This window comes from Amblyomma maculatum, chromosome 2, assembly GCF_055883805.1.
Source record: "Amblyomma maculatum isolate TAMU_Amacu chromosome 2, ASM5588380v1, whole genome shotgun sequence".
Classification (NCBI taxonomy): domain Eukaryota; kingdom Metazoa; phylum Arthropoda; class Arachnida; order Ixodida; family Ixodidae; genus Amblyomma; species Amblyomma maculatum.
Window position 1 is genome coordinate 210856116 of NC_139345.1, and position 15560 is coordinate 210871675.

General features: G+C 46.5%; 1 protein-coding gene and 1 pseudogene across 4 annotated transcripts in view; both read left to right on the forward strand.

Annotated features, from left to right (window-relative positions):
• LOC146201211 (telomere-associated protein RIF1-like) overlaps positions 1-15560 on the forward strand; it is a 310221-nt gene that overhangs the window by 118464 nt on the left and 176197 nt on the right. For all 4 annotated transcript variants that reach the window (XM_084595678.1, XM_084595679.1, XM_084595681.1 and 1 more), the window contains exon 17: positions 3359-3505. In XM_084595678.1, coding sequence (XP_084451804.1) covers positions 3359-3505 — 147 coding nt within the window. The remainder of the gene's footprint in view (positions 1-3358; positions 3506-15560) is intronic.
• LOC146201212 (uncharacterized) overlaps positions 1-15560 on the forward strand; it is a 90679-nt pseudogene that overhangs the window by 55036 nt on the left and 20083 nt on the right.

The window sequence follows — 15560 nt, forward strand, 5'->3', positions numbered from 1 at the left end:
TGTGAGTGATGAGCAGATCATAAAAGCTGCCCGGAATGATAAGGACTCTTCCGATGAAGAAGACGACGACGTACAGGAAGCGCCGGCTGCGGCAACCGCCGTACAGGTGATGGACGCTTTTGATGTCATCAGGAATTTCGTTGCTGTCCGAGACGACGATGTTGCAATGGGTTTGCTGACCGAGTGCGAAAATCGCGTGACGGCGTTGCTCGCCGTGAAGCGTAAGCAAACCAAGCTTACAGATTTTTGGCATTAAACGCCTTTGCTGCTGCTTGGGCAATTCTTTCTGCGTTTCACGTCAAATTTTTGCGATAACGAAGTTCCGCGAGAACGAATTTTTTTTCGTGCACCGTGAATTTCGTTATAGCGGGATTCAACTGTAATGAAAAGATGCTTTGTTATAAGCATTGATGAACTTTTCATTTTTCGATCACTATTATTATCAGTAAGTATGTCGTGAATTACTCCCGCAGTGTAATTGGCATTCATATTTGCAGAACTGGTGGAATCTCTTCGATACAATTCTCGCAGAAATAGAAAATCAAAAATGTATTATCCGAAAATCTTATTGTCCAAAACACCCCCCAAAAGGTCAGGAACGAAGTCCACTTGGCACGGAACTTTTATTAACGCGGCTTCAATGTGATTTTGGGTAGGACTTTTCATTTGTCAATGTCCAGAAGCTAGGTTTTTTAAAAGTCTTAGAAATCAGTTTCATGAGCGAGCTTGGTTTCATTGTTTATCTCCTGCACCTGCAACAAAGCCGTGCAGAGATTCTGAAACTGTGTGCTACTAGCTTCGCTGATGGCGTCACCCCACCCACCCTCTGCAGAAGATCTGGTCAAAAGATAAACACCAGATGTTATCAGCGCATAGGATCTTGGCAAGCAGTCATGGTCAGCACTGCGGACTGCGCTAGTGAGGGTGTGAAACTGAGACAATAAAAGTAGATTTTCAATGACAAAAGGCAGCGGTTGGTTCACTACTCAAGTAAAATAGTACTAAAACATAGGCCATGAGCCTTATCATTATTGCTGCTAACTGTGGCACCCCACTAGCACTTGCTGCTTCTTGGAAGAAAATTCGAAACCATGCAAGATTTCTATATTTTTTCTTGATCATATTGTTTGAACCCGCGCATATATATGATCTTATTAGCCCTAATAGAATGCATTGCCTCTATAACGCACTGGCTAGGAACGAAAAAGAAGAAAAAGTTTTAACTAGGATCATATTGAGATACATTCGAACCCGGATATATCGAACTCGAAGGGGATCGTGACATAGTTCGATATATCGATAATTCGATATACAGAAATCGGCTTGTGATGGTGCTTACGACGCAAAAAAACGATACTGTATTTGTCGCGTAATCAACCCACTCGCATAATGAACCCACCCTCCACTTTTGCACCCGAGAATTCTGAAAAAAAAAAAAAGAGAAAGCGTTAAGGCCAGCTCGTTCACATGCAAGCGATTGAGCAATCTCAGCGACGAGCGGCAGCGACAAAGCGAAAAATTTCCAACTTATTGGAACTGCGTTCCTCTCGTCGATCTAGTCTCCACGGCAGCTCAAAACAAGGTTTCATGTCGCCGCGGCAGAAACAGCGAGCGTTTTCGCTTGCATGTCAATGGCGCGCGCCACTCCGTTTCGGTCGTCTCATCCACAGCTCATTTCTTGGCAGCGTGCCAAGATGCTGCGCAGCGATAACGTCACAGCGTGTTTATCTTTTGATAACTCCTGTGGTGGCGGGGAGCGAACTTGGCAGAATGCCCGTGATGGCTTTATTGCACAAGCCCGGTTCGATTTATCACACCGCGCTTGGGGAGTGGGCGGTCCACTGCCATAAAATCATCGGAAAGCGTGATAGCTGCAAATTCTGTTTGAAGCGAAAAATGCTAAAAGCCGATGTCATGATCGCAGCTGACCGCGTGCTTTCGTTGATTCATATATGCAAAGATAATCGACTCCCGCAAAAATTTAAAAAATGCCGCTTCTTAAAGTCTGCAGCCGCCATATTTTACGCTATGCAGTGCGTAAAGCACAATGATAAAAATAAATGACTCTCGCAAAGAAAAAAAGATATCTGTCGCTTCCGCAGGCGCGATAGCACGTCAGCCGCCACACGCAAAGGGCTCACAACACACGCTGGAGAAAGCGTCCGATGTTCTGTCTGAAAACGGGCTGAGCTGGCTTGGCGCATGCGTGCATGCATGCATGCGTAGCGCATGCTACTATGAACGAAGGCCGGGAGCAAGAAAGGAGAGAGATAGCTCGGCAAAAAAATGGGCACACCCTTGCGCTTCGCTCTATTGTGATTTTCCCCTCTCGTTCCCACTGGTTCTCCCTGGTTCATTCACGCACATGGCTTGCAAGCGTCGCGTGCTGACACGCGAGAAACGATAACCACAGATGCGCGCGCCTTTTATCATTCTTTGGGGAATGGGTGCGGCGCTGCCCTAGACCAGCCGTCGTTGAACTGCCCCTCTCATTCCTTCCTTGCGTGGCTTGAAAACGTCGCACGGCAAACGGCCGAGGGTGATGCGATCGTCTTTGGGGAAGGCACGCTTTCGAGTGCGTGGTGCAGAGTTCGATATATCCAACGACGGGTGAAATTGAGTTCGATATATGATGCGGCTTTCCTATATTTTTACATGGGATTTTCAAGGAAATATTCTGTGAGTTCGATGTAACCAAAATTCTATATATCCGAGTTTGATGTATCCGGGTTCGGTATATCCGGGTTTGATATATCTGGGTTCGACTGTATCACTATGCATTAATGAGCAAACTGAATGACTGGGCTGTGCGAGCTAGTCCACTCATTTCAGTGCTCGATATGTGAGGCTTTTCATTGCCAGAATTTCAGCCCCAACCTTTCATAAGTATTCAGGTAAATTCTTCGGTGCATCTTTTGACCATTTAAATATTGCGCCCATAGGACAGAAGTGCTATTCCAGCACCATTAGTGTTATGACAGAAAAAAAAATGTTACCACTGTCGTTTGAAGGATAAATGGGGGCAGTGCACAATTAAGCCAGTGCATTGCAAGTGGTTGCCATGAGAGTCTCTGCACACTGTCTCTTCATTGCTCAGAAGTACTCTACAGTGGATATCTTAAATGCTCCAAGTACTCTGATTGGAATGTATTGATACTCTCACAGGTAGTGGCTTAGTGGCAGTTGCAGTTAAGCACTGCTGTCTTCTTCGAGCCATGTTGTTGCCAATAATTGAGCAGAGCAGGCGTAACCTCAAAGAGCCTGTCTCAGGGGGGACTTGTTCATTGCAGCAGGCACTTGTGGCATGTGCAAGGTGTGTTGGCCGCACAGGGATGTTCATGGGACATGTGCCTTGCAGCTGCGCAAGGCGGTGACTCGCAGGTGGCTGCAGCTGTACCGGGCGTTTTCGTGTGCTGCGGTGCTGGTGCCCAACGTGTCTCCACACAGCATCTGCCACGAGACCTGGCGTCGCCTCTGCCCTGCGCTCACTGAACAGCTAAAGCAGGTAAGTCAGCAGGCCCTGCTCGAGCTAGAGGAAATTTAAACCTTGTGCCAGCATCATGGGGGCGGGAGGATGCTACTTTCAGCACAGACTTTACTAATGTGAAAGCATTGCATTTTTGTGCCTATTTTGTTATTTACTATTTGTTTATACCTCAAAGGCCCCATTTAAAGGGTAGTACATGAGAAAGTGGTTGTCGAGCACAGTGAAACCTCATTATAACGAACAGTTAAAAAATCGGAAAATAGTCCGCTCTATCCATATTTCATAGAAAATACATGCAAAAGCAGCAAAATTCAATCAGAAGCCACAGTAACTCGGAGGGTGCCTACTAGGGTCACGTCCATTTATTTACGCGCAAAGAACTGCATTAACGCGGCCTGCATTTTTGTGTTGATCGCGTTCCGTATCACGCCCTGTTCCACAGTTTGCAAACACTCAACAAGGGCAAACCCACTGCTCTCAATAGCACTGCAGTCGTGGCACAGTAAATCCAATACAGCAAGCTCTTCTTGTGAAGTCGGAATGTTCTCATCGTCCGCAGGGTCAGCCTGAGCTTCGTCTGTGGGATGTTCAGAAACTTCCACAACGATTTCGGCGTCCGTCAGTACAGCCGTGGTCGCCGCGATGTCGTCGCCGCCTACAAAGTCCTCTACAGTCATTGTTGCAGGCATGTCACCAACAGAATGCGAAAATTCGTTCCAGGCTCATCGAGCTCGCGGAGCTTTTCTTCTGCTTTGTCAGGATCATCCCCATTGTCATTTGATGCACGGGTCCCTGCTGGAACAAAAACCTGCGTGTCTAAAGCAGTTGGCAATCGTTTCGCCTTTCACGCTGTCCCATGCCGCTTTAATGCTCCCAGCAAGTCGATCTTCAAGTCCTGCTTCACGAGAAGAGTGTTAATCAGTCTCCTCTTGTAAACTGCCTTGAAGGCCCTGAGTTTATCTTGAGCTTGGTCTTTAACATCAGTGCTGCTCTTTTTTTCACGTTCACCACCATCACAGCACTACGCACACCCGCGCACCACACTCGACACGACGACCGACGCAGCCTCCGCCGAACGCTACGATGGCCACGCCGCGACGCCGCTGCTAACACTAAAACCAAAAAAATGCTAAAGACTCAAAAGCCAGAAAGGCAAAAGCAACATTCGATCGCGCCACTGCCGCCGCTGCTGAAGCGGCGCTGTCAGCGATTGTGAGATGCGAACAATTTCTCGTGGCCTTTGAGATCACTTCTGCACGCACAAACAGGCGCGCGGAGGTGATCTCGGAGGCAATAGGTTTCTTTTGCTGTCAACTCCCAATGCTGTCGTGGCATCTGTGGCACTGTCAGCGCCTGAGAGGTAGTCCTGAACGTTTGCTGCGCCGCACAACACACATGTAGTGCAATGAAGCCTGCCTCCTGTGTCGCGAAGTTCGTAATATCCGTTTTATGCCGAACCGCGTTCGCTATGGGAAATTAAAAATACATGTGTTTGACAAAAATATTTTGAAAGAGTTTGATATATTCAATAATTCATTATATGCGTGTTCGTTATATCGAGGTTTGACTGTACATGAATGCAGCAATGTGTATGTCGAGTGCATTTTCGTTTTAAGCTGGCGCACAGCAAGCATGTTATTTAAGCAGATATTATTTTTTTTTCCTGAGTGCGCGGCCCCTACTACGGCCACGTCGCAAGGTGACGCGTGATATATTATTTTGTGGCAACGCATGGCTGAACTGCCACAATAGAAGAACCAATACGCATGCAAGTTGAGTAATCAATAAAATATGCTGAAGTGATGCGTGGGAGTAGTGTGCGACAAAAAGCAGGAATAATCACGCCGGCAGCGGCCAGTGCGAAAACGATCGGCGAGCTGAGGTTTAGCTGAGGTCCGTTGTGACACTCCAGCTGGTTGGCCGCTCACGTCTTCATGATCTCGCCGCAGGTTTCACGCTTCGTGTGCGCGATAACATTGCTTAACACTTTCATGTCCACAATCACGAACTCGATACCGGCATCGCATTCCGTGCTAATGCCGAGGTGAAACTTGCGTTGGGCCATGGACTTTCCCGACAGAAGGGACTTTGCGCTGACCACTCAGTGCGCTGGCTCCGCCGTAGAGTAGTACTCGGCGACGGCATCAACTTAGTGTACCGTGATCCGGGCTGCAATTTACGCTCTAATTTGAACTCGCGGTGTCGCCATTGGGCAGCGTGGTTGGTGTTCCCTGCCCATCTAACAAGTCTGGTACCGGCTGTAACTCAACTGTCCCGACAGCATGCTTGTGGCTGACGTTTTCTGGGTTTTGTTCCTCGCCCGTTTCTTGCGGCTTCCAAAGGCTCATTGCATGCACGGTTACAATCAACTGTTTTCCGGCATCTTGATCGCAAGTAAGAACTCTACACAAAGCGGTGCATCAAGAAGTTCAGTTCAGTTCAGTCGTTCAGTCGTGTCCGACTCTTCGTGACCCAATGGACCATGTCACGCCACGCTTTCCGGTCTCTCACTATCTTCCTAACATCACATAACTTCATCTGCAGTGCCTCGAGGATGCCATCTAACCATCGCGTTCGCTGCCTACCCCTTCTCCGGCGACCCTCAACCTTTCCCAACATCAAATCTTTCTCCAGCGACTCCTCTCTTCTCATCATATGACCAAAGTAGCTGAGCTTTAACTTTAGAATTTGACCCTCCAATGAGCAGTCAGGGTTTATGGTCGACAATATCGACAGATTTGATCTTCTGGCAGTCCAAGGAACTCTCAAGTGTCTCCGCCAGCACCACAATTCAAACGCCTCAAGCCTTCTTCACAGTCCAACTCTCACATCCATGCATCACAACTGGAAAGACCATAGCATGAGTTATACGGATCTTGGTTGGCAGACTAATGTCTCTGCTCTTTACTAGACGGTCAAGGCTAACCATTGCTCTCTTTCCCAGAAGCAGGCGTCTCCTAATTTCATGGCTGCAGTCTCCTTCCGAGGTAATCTTGGAGCCAAAGAAGAGAAAATCTGTCACAGCTTCCACTTCTTGTCCATTGATGCTGCATGACTTGATAGGTCAAGACGCCATGATCTTTGTCTTTTTAATGTTCAGTTTAAGCCCAAACTTCTCACTCTCTTCTTGTACGCGCATCAGAAGTCTCTTGAGTTCCACCTCACTTTCTGCCATTAAAGTGGTATCATCCGCATATCTAAGGTTGTTGATTTGTTTTCCAGCAATCTTCACTCCAGCTGAAGACTCGTCCAGACCGGCCTTCCTCATGATGCACTCTGCATATAGGTTAAATAGGCAGGGACACAGTATGCAGCCTTGCCTCACTCCTTTCTCAATCGGAAACCAATCAGTAAGACCATGCCAGGCTCTGACTGTGGCCTCTTGTCCTTTATACAGGTTCCTGAGGAGACAGATGAGGTGAATTGGAACTCCCATTTCTTGGAGAGCTTGCCACAATCTGCTGTGATCTACGCAGTCAAATGCTTTCGCATAATCAATAAAGCAGAGGTAGATGGGTTTCTGGAACTCTCTTGCTTTTTCCATGTTCCAGCGAAGGTTGGCAATTTGGTCTCTAGTTCCTCTGCCCTTGCGAAACCCAGCTTGGACGTCCGGAAGCTCCCGATCCACATACGGCTGCAGCCTACCTTGGAGGATTTTCAACATCAGCTTGCTAGCATGCGAAATAAGCGCGATCGTGCGGTAGTTGGAACAATCTTTGGCACTGCCTTTCTTTGGAATGGGGATGTAAACTGACCTCCTCCAATCCTGTGGCCACTGCAGGGTTGTCCAAATCTTCTGACATAATGTATGCAGAATGTTAACAGCTTCATGGTTGAGGTTTTGAAGCAACTCAGCTGGAATGCCATCAATTCCGCTAGCTTTGTTCTTAGCAAGGCTGGCTAAGGCCCATTCAACTTCACTCTACAGGATACCCGGCTTGAGATCAGTAATCACAACCGTCTTATGTTGGGTTTGCACATTCGGGTCCTTCTTGTACAGTTCTTCTGTGTATTCCTGCCACCTCTTCTTTATCTCTGAGGCTTCAATGAGGTCCTTGCCTCGTTTGTCCTTTATCACGCCCAGCTTAGCACGGAAGCTTCCTTTGATATCTTTGATCGTCTTAAACAGAGCTCTTGTGTTCCTTAATTGGCTGTTGTCCTCAACTGCTTGGCACTGTATGTTCAGGAAGGCATTCTTTTCTCTCCTTGCTATTTTCTGAAAATCTGCATTGAGAACCTTGTATCTTTCTCTTTGCCCCATAACCTTTGCCATCCTCCTTTCCTCGAACACAATTCCGAACACAATTCCTCTTTTCGGGGGCATGTTGTGCTGCCATGACATTTTGAAAGCCGATATTATTGCATTTCCGGACCCAATTCAGCGTTAAGAATTTTGAGTGCAATTGCTCGAAAGGATAAACGGTCCAAAAATAAATTTTTCTCAAAATCGATTTTTGACCATTTTTGACCGTTCTAAGACTTGAGTCTCTCTTTAAGGGGGGAGGCTACCTTTGAATACAAACTTTTTTTTTTCTTGAGATAATTGAATGAAATGTTCAGGGTAGACTCATGGCACAGCCATTTGAATAACTGCAAAGTTTCATGGAGCTGCGCACATTGGTACTCAATTTACAGAAGTATATCAGAATGGTTCACATGGGTGCCTGGTGAACTTGCAAAATGCGTTGTGTGGGGTTTAAGAGGGGGAACGGTCTTCCGCCCCGCTCCTACTCCGCAGGTGCAGCGTCCTCGCTAGCGACCTGCGGAGGGGAACAAAGTGGACAAAGGACGGGGGCGACACAGTGTTACTACTCCAATGCTATTTATTGCACTTGCAAATAATACAGAGCATGCCGGCTAGCTATACATCAACAAGGTTTTCCTTGGAAGGGCAAGGCTACGTAAGGACTTTTGACTCACCGGCTGGGGAATGGGGGTGCGATTTCGGCGGCGGACATTTGAACGCGCCGTGAATATGGCGGCCGGGATCTCCCGTGCGCGCCGCATTCTTCGGACGAAGCCATACCACGGCGTTTGCCGCGGGAGGCGGCGAGAGCGTGCGGTATTTACCGGTCGCTTCGCCGTTGGGAACCAGAAGATGGGCGGTCGTGCACGACGGGTCCTCTCGTGTGCGCAGCGTACTCCGTGCCCGCTATCCCCCGGCATTTGCCGGGAGAGGCGGCGGGAGACAACCGCTCTCGTTGCCGGCTGGATCCAGAAGCTTTCTCTCGTCTTCTCGCGGGAACCCGCGTAGACGTCTTGGTGGCGCACCCCTCGCAGGTCTCCTTCCCCCAAGGGGAGGTATTTACCTCCTCTCCCAGCCGGCGCTGCCATTAAGCTCGTTGGGGTGGTGGTGGTAGGTCGCGGCGAAGGGGGAGGAAACTGGTTTTCCACAGTTGGCACTATGAAATTCATTATGAAGGTTCCTGAATAGGTACCACAGGGCAAGACAGAGCCCTTTTTTCTAATTTACCTGCCGAAAAATTTTAGCAGTGCATTGAGGTTAGTGCCACTGATGGGACTTGCATTACACTAATTTTGATTGCTTATTATAAATTCCAGACTCAATATTTTGAAAAAATGAGCTTGTCTTGCCCTCGGAAATTTATTCAGGCACACAATAAAAAAAACCCGGTGGAAATCCGATTAGCGGTTCCAGAGATACTACGGGAATAAGCAACCATACCATGAAAAAATTTCATTCTGAGAAAATGGCCCTTGAAATTTAAAACAGCATTTTCAGTTTGCTTTTCACTGCAGCACGTTGTGCCTCCACCTCCCTGATTCCCTCGGAAAATGCATTTTCATGCGGACAGTAGACAACGCTGACGACGCGTTATCGCTTGCGATGACAGACGCGATACGGGAGGCCGAGATCGCCGAGGTTGATATGGTCGGTAGAGCAGGCACGCTTCAAATGCTGGTTCTTTACGTTGACGCAAAAGATGCGCAGTTGGAAGTGGCAGCGCAGTCTGTCTAATAGTGGTGTAGCAGAGGCAGCACTAATAGAAGCGTCTCCGCGACCGTTGGCAACGTGATTCGCTAACTTCGCGATTCGGACGGCATTAACATAACGACGACGTATGCAGTGTTTTGCCTTCTTAGCGCGCATCGTGGCCAATTGTGCGACAATCCACAAGGTGCACAAAACCGTTCAAAACACCCCATCAGAATCCGTAACGAGCGATGATCACGGCGATCTCAAAAATGGTGAAACGTGAAGCGATTCAGCGAGCGCACAAAGAACGCCAGCTCAGATGGGAGCCGGAGCAGATGATGTGCCGGGGAGGGGCCACCCGTCAGCGCGCGCAGCAGCAAATAGCAGTCGCGCGCGCTTTGTCCAATCACAGCCCGAATTTGAGAGGCGGGAAGCTCAACAATCCCGGTGAGGCCTCCAATCACAAGCGAGCCATGCTTCCGCTACGCCGCGGATGCCGCCGGCGAAGGCAGCATGGAAAAGGGCAAGCATTCACAAACAAAACAAGACCAAGATGGCGGCGCTCGGTTAGGCGGCAGAGAAATGGCGCGTGCGAAGTTTGGGTACTTTTGCCGTTCGCTCGCGACTCTGGGGTTGCCACGCCCAGTTGTATATTTAATTTAAAGCAGTTCCACGATGAATTAGGCGTTTATAATTATAGAAAAGGTAGTTTATAGCATATACAGCCGAGATATGTACTTTTTGAAAAGCCGACTTTTTCGCGATTTTTTTTACTTTCAAAGCCCGCGTCCCCTCTTAAATAACTCTACAGCTGTTATCTGAAAGAATTTTCGCCCTTGGCATGCTCCTCCTCAAGACTGGAGTGACCTAGGGTGGCTCGCATCGAGGCACCCTATGTTCACCTGAATTTTGACCAATAAAAACCGCCGTTTTTTTATACATGGAGCTTATAGGAAATATCGCAACTGGTAGTACAAAGAGCTCTGTTGAGGCTGGCATTGAAGCACTTTTAATTTTCAGTAAACATGCGACGTTTTTACCCGTCATTAACGCTAGTAATTGCCTTTCACTATTGTGCACTACAGAATATGATCAATAAATAGCTTTTTGTTGGGAATTATTCGTCTATGCTCGTTACCATCAGCAGCTACATTTGTTAGCATCTTTACTCGTCAGAGAATTTGACCTGAAATAATAATGGAAAACCTGAAAAAGTCAGGGATTTTGAAAATAGTGGTTTGCATGCGTATTCTAATTTGGGACGAATAAATGTTAGATAAACTAGTAACTTTTTCAGACCAAAAAATCGCGAAAAAGTCACTTTTTAGAAAATGTGATTTGCGAAATCAGTAGTTCTTTATCTACCTATCTTTCATCTCTAGATTTTCATCTCTAGGATTGGTATTTTAGTAACAAAGCCAATTTATATAATCGATGTCGGCCGAATTTGGGCCTAAAACGGCCCCCGAAACAACCATTTCCTGTGAGGCGTAGCTCCCATTTTCTGCGCGGCACCATAGCTAACTTGGTCTCATTCGAAAGAGCCGCCTTTCGTCTTCAAATTGCCGCCTCTGCTGTTTACATTCGCCCATTGGTCGCATAAAAAATAGCAAAAAAGAAAACATGGCATTTGCAATCCCATTGGCTTTCGGGGTGCATGTGACGATATGGCGTCACCGCATTGGTGGAACTGGCTGACAGCGTCTGCTCGGCACGCCCGAGCCACGGGGAGACGGCGGGAGGAGACTTAACGCTGGACACGCTTGGTTCCGAACTGCTAGGTGCATTCAGTGCAAGAATTTGTGAAAAAAGTGAAAAAAATAGTTGATTAATCATCTCAAGTGATGCCTTGCCCCGGCTGTGCACGCTCAGGCCGACGAAAGTCGTGCGCCGCACGATCGTGTGTACGAGCCTGAATGATGCCTAGCGTGCTTCCCAGCAAGGGAGACTGCTACTGCCAGTGATCGCACCCGCCACGACAGTGATATCGCAGGCCGCAGATGAGCTGAAAGATAAGCTCAAAACAGAAATCGCGCCAACTCCAGCAACGAAGCAGTAGTTGGATTGTTTTCGTGACGATGACGGCAGCGCGGCTAGCAGTCCGCTTGGCGAGGCGGAGTTCACGATCGTCAGATTTAAACAGTTTGCTGAGATTGGCGGAGTGTAAAACATACGGCAGCGATATTGGCATATAAAAAAGTGAACGTGGATAAGAAATCGCCGTCAGACTTATTCTCCTATGCGTAAACTGTGGGACACGTCTTCGTAGAGCTCGCCGTGCGTTTGCGCCGATCGGATCTTGTTCATAGTCCTTAGTGAATGCACTTGCTTCCCATGCAATGCAGAGCACTGGGAAGCAGCAAACAGCTCCAAATTACATTTCTTTTCCGCAATAAACGTTCCTCACCGCGGTCTTGATGCAAGGACGTGACAAACCGGCGTAGGTTAAAAAAAAAAAGTCGCTGCCTACATGTGACTCGCGCAGCCGAAAAAATGACAACTGAATGTGCTGCAACTGCAAATCAAAAGGAAAGAGGCGACACTTGGACGTTGGAAAGCAAAGAGACTACATTCCTGGAGGTTTCTAGCCATTTTAAATTGTAAATGTGTGCATTGCGCCAGTGAACGTCCGTTAAATCCCGGTTTCTTTTTTGCTCTTTTTTCAAAACATGCATTGTTGACCACTTGCAGTTTTGCGGCCTTAATACCTCGGCACTATTGCAGATAGAGTAATAATTTCTTTTTCAGCATGAAGCCAAATATATGGAGCACACAATGTGGCAAGTAGATTTTTTAATTTCTTGCTCAAAATTTTTAATATGGCTTTTCTTTGTGACCATTATAGTACAATATTGTGACCTTTGAACTTTATTATGCAATAAAACAAGAAATAACTGCTCAGTCAAAAACTGCTTGCGACATTGTGTTCCTCATTCTTTCTAGTGTCTGGCGGTGTGTTCATCTGAAGTTTTTCTTCAGTGGTCATTTTGGAATTGTTCTTGTAAGAATTAGGCTAATTGTTGTAATCATCTCATGAAATAATTGTATCCCAAAAGAAATAATTGCAGTTTTGGAATCTTCACAGAAAACTGCACAAACCCACGAAGTTGCATCAATTTTGATTGGTAAATAAGGAAAATAGTTTTATGACCAGTGTCTCCCCTTAACTGATATGGGAGTTGTGCACAGTGTTCGCCGAAAATAGCCGAGTACACGATTAGCTTCGTTTATTACCTGCATTACATGATAGGACCTATTTAGCTTACGGGTTAAATAAATGTCTAGGTATTTATATGTTGATACAGTAAAGATTTCAGTGTTGGAGATAAAGTATTTTGATTATGGCAGGGAGCGACGACGATGGAAAGACAGTAGTGATGTTTTCTTTGTGTTTAATGACATTAACCATTTATTGCACCAGGTTGCTATGCTTTCGATTCCAGTTGAAGAGTTTGGGGGTCATTGCTATTCATTATAGAGCGGTACATAACGCAGTCATCTGCAAACATCCGGACGTTAGAACGTATGTTAGCTGGTAAGTCATTTATATAAATAAAGAAAAGCAGAGGCGCCTTGTCTGCACCTTGTTTGTGCCTGTGTGTTTCTTACGTCTCGTGTTTTTTGCGCAGTTTGTTTCGTTCTATCAGAGGCCCCAGAACTCCGTACAGAACGGATGTACATGAAGATGAATATTTATTAGCTAGAACAAATTGCTCCCGGTTAGTGAGGAAGTTGCGGATCCAATCTAAAACAATGGAATCAAGGTTCAGGCGGGAAAGTTTTAGAAAAAACCGTTTATGAGGAACTTTGTCGAATGCCTTTTCAAAGTCTAGGAACAGGGCATCAACAGGAATGCTAAGATCGAAGTTAGAGCTTAGGATGTTAATGAACGATGCTAATTGAGTGTCGCAGGATAAACCTTTGAGAAAACCGTGTTGACTGCGGTGAAAGAAGTTGACCGATACTAGGAAATTCATAATATGAGAAAAGAGGACATGTTCCATTAAGTTTGAAGGAATGCTAGTGATAGATATGGGTTGATAATTGTGACGTGAAGATGAAGAACCCTTTTTTGGAACTGGAATGACTTTTGCCCACTTTCCAGTCATGCGGTACAACACCTGATGAAGGAGATTGTTGAAAGATATGAGACAGTACAGTGAAACTTCACTTGAACGAACTTCAAGGGACCTTAGGACAATGTTTGTTAAAGTGAAAGTTCGCTGAACTAAAATAGGTGCGTGGAAGCTTTTTCTATTAGCACTAAGAAGCCGTTTTGCGCAAATATAATACTCGTAATGCAGTCGTCTTTTGCAGCACTTTTGATTTAGGGCTGCAGTGGTCTTGGCCTAAGTCACTGTGTGCAAGCTCTCGTGAATCTTATCCGGCACAGCGGTCTGCTGGGCAGCAGAGGCATTCATTTCCTCCAACCAGATCATTCCTTCCACAGATCGTAGTTAACCAGCATGCATACGTACGCCTTTCTTAGAGCTAGGAAGCTTTATAGGGCTGAAGTTATGGCTATGGGAGGCTATGACTGTGGACTCAATTAAGCATGCAAAGCCAGCTGTGATTCCGCTGGATACAAGCTTCTTTAGATAGCCAGTTAAGCTTAGAGCTAAATGACTGCCAGCTTTCGTCACGCGCTAATAAAATATGTTTCTCAAAATATTCAACAAATAGTGCACATTGTTCTGGTTGAAATACTCAGTATCACGTGGGAAACACAGGATGACGTTATAGAAAATGTTCGTAGAACTGAAATGAGCAACAATTGAATTTCGTTAAAATGAAAGGCGCTTGCGTAGCGTTCAATGGAACTTTGGCGGGGGAGTTTAATGAAGTTCGCACAACTGAATACTTCGTTTAAGTGACATTCATTCAAGTGGTATTTTACTGTATAACACTAGTAGCATGCTTCGTGTTTTTCAATACCTTTGCATTGATACCGTCACTACCCGCTGATGACGTTGCCTCTTTCTTTGCTCTCTTTTGTCTGTGTCTCACTAGTGTAGTTCTTTTCTTGCATCCAATATAAGCCAGCTAGCCCAACGAGTTCTATAGAATTATTAGTGTTCGAAATTTTGAAGCTTTATTTTCTTCTAGGAATTAATCTCTGGAATGCTTGTTTCGTATGGCTTCGTCTCTGAGCACCTCCTGTGATATGGCATCATAGTGCGTGCTCAATTGAAGCCTCGATTTCATGGACAGTAGTTAGCTGCACTAGTCAGCACATGTGTTGGAACCTGGGCTACCCATGGAACTGACAGAGTGGCATACACCACCTGTGATATGGCATCATAGTGCGTGCTCAATTGAAGCCTCGATTTCATGGACAGTAGTTAGCTGCACTAGTCAGCACATGTGTTGGAACCTGGGCTACCCATGGAACTGGCAGAGTGGCATACACCAATTGGAAGCCTTTGTGGTTCCCATGATTTTCATGTGATTAGTCTAGGTCGATTGCAGCATGCTAGTTGCAGCCGTCTTGTAAATATACTGTAAATAGATTGAGTCTTCACGTAACATCTTGATGGAGGTGCCGCCATTAATCCCGGCGTCAGCCTCTGCACGACGGAACTCAGCAGCGGCCGCCTGATTTCCTGCCTGACGATGCCTCAGGGTACGGACTCTGCGGACGTGGAAGACTGGATACGGAAGTACAAATGTGTCAGCAAATATAATTGCTGGGGCCCCACCCTCATGCCAGCCAGTATTGTTTTTTACCTTGAGGGCACTGCGCTAGCCTAGTATGAGAGCCATAAAGACCAGCTGACCAGTTGGGGTGCTTACAAAGAGACGGTCTGCAAACTCTTTGGAAAACCCCTTGGTCGAGAGCTCAATGCAGAGAGAACATTCGAGACCCGTGTCCAGACATCTATTGAATCATATGTGGCCTACATTCAGGATGTGCTCACCCTTGCCACAAAGTGGATCATAGCATGTCGGACTCCGCCAAAGTTGGGCATGTCTTGAAGGGCATCGCAGACGATGCATTCAACTTGCTTGTGTACGAAGACTGCCGCACAGTTTATACCATTATAAAAAAATGCTGCCGTTCTGAAGACGCCAAGAGCTGTTGCATTGCACCATTATTTGTTCATCTTCCTAATACTGCTCCGACATCTTCGTGTC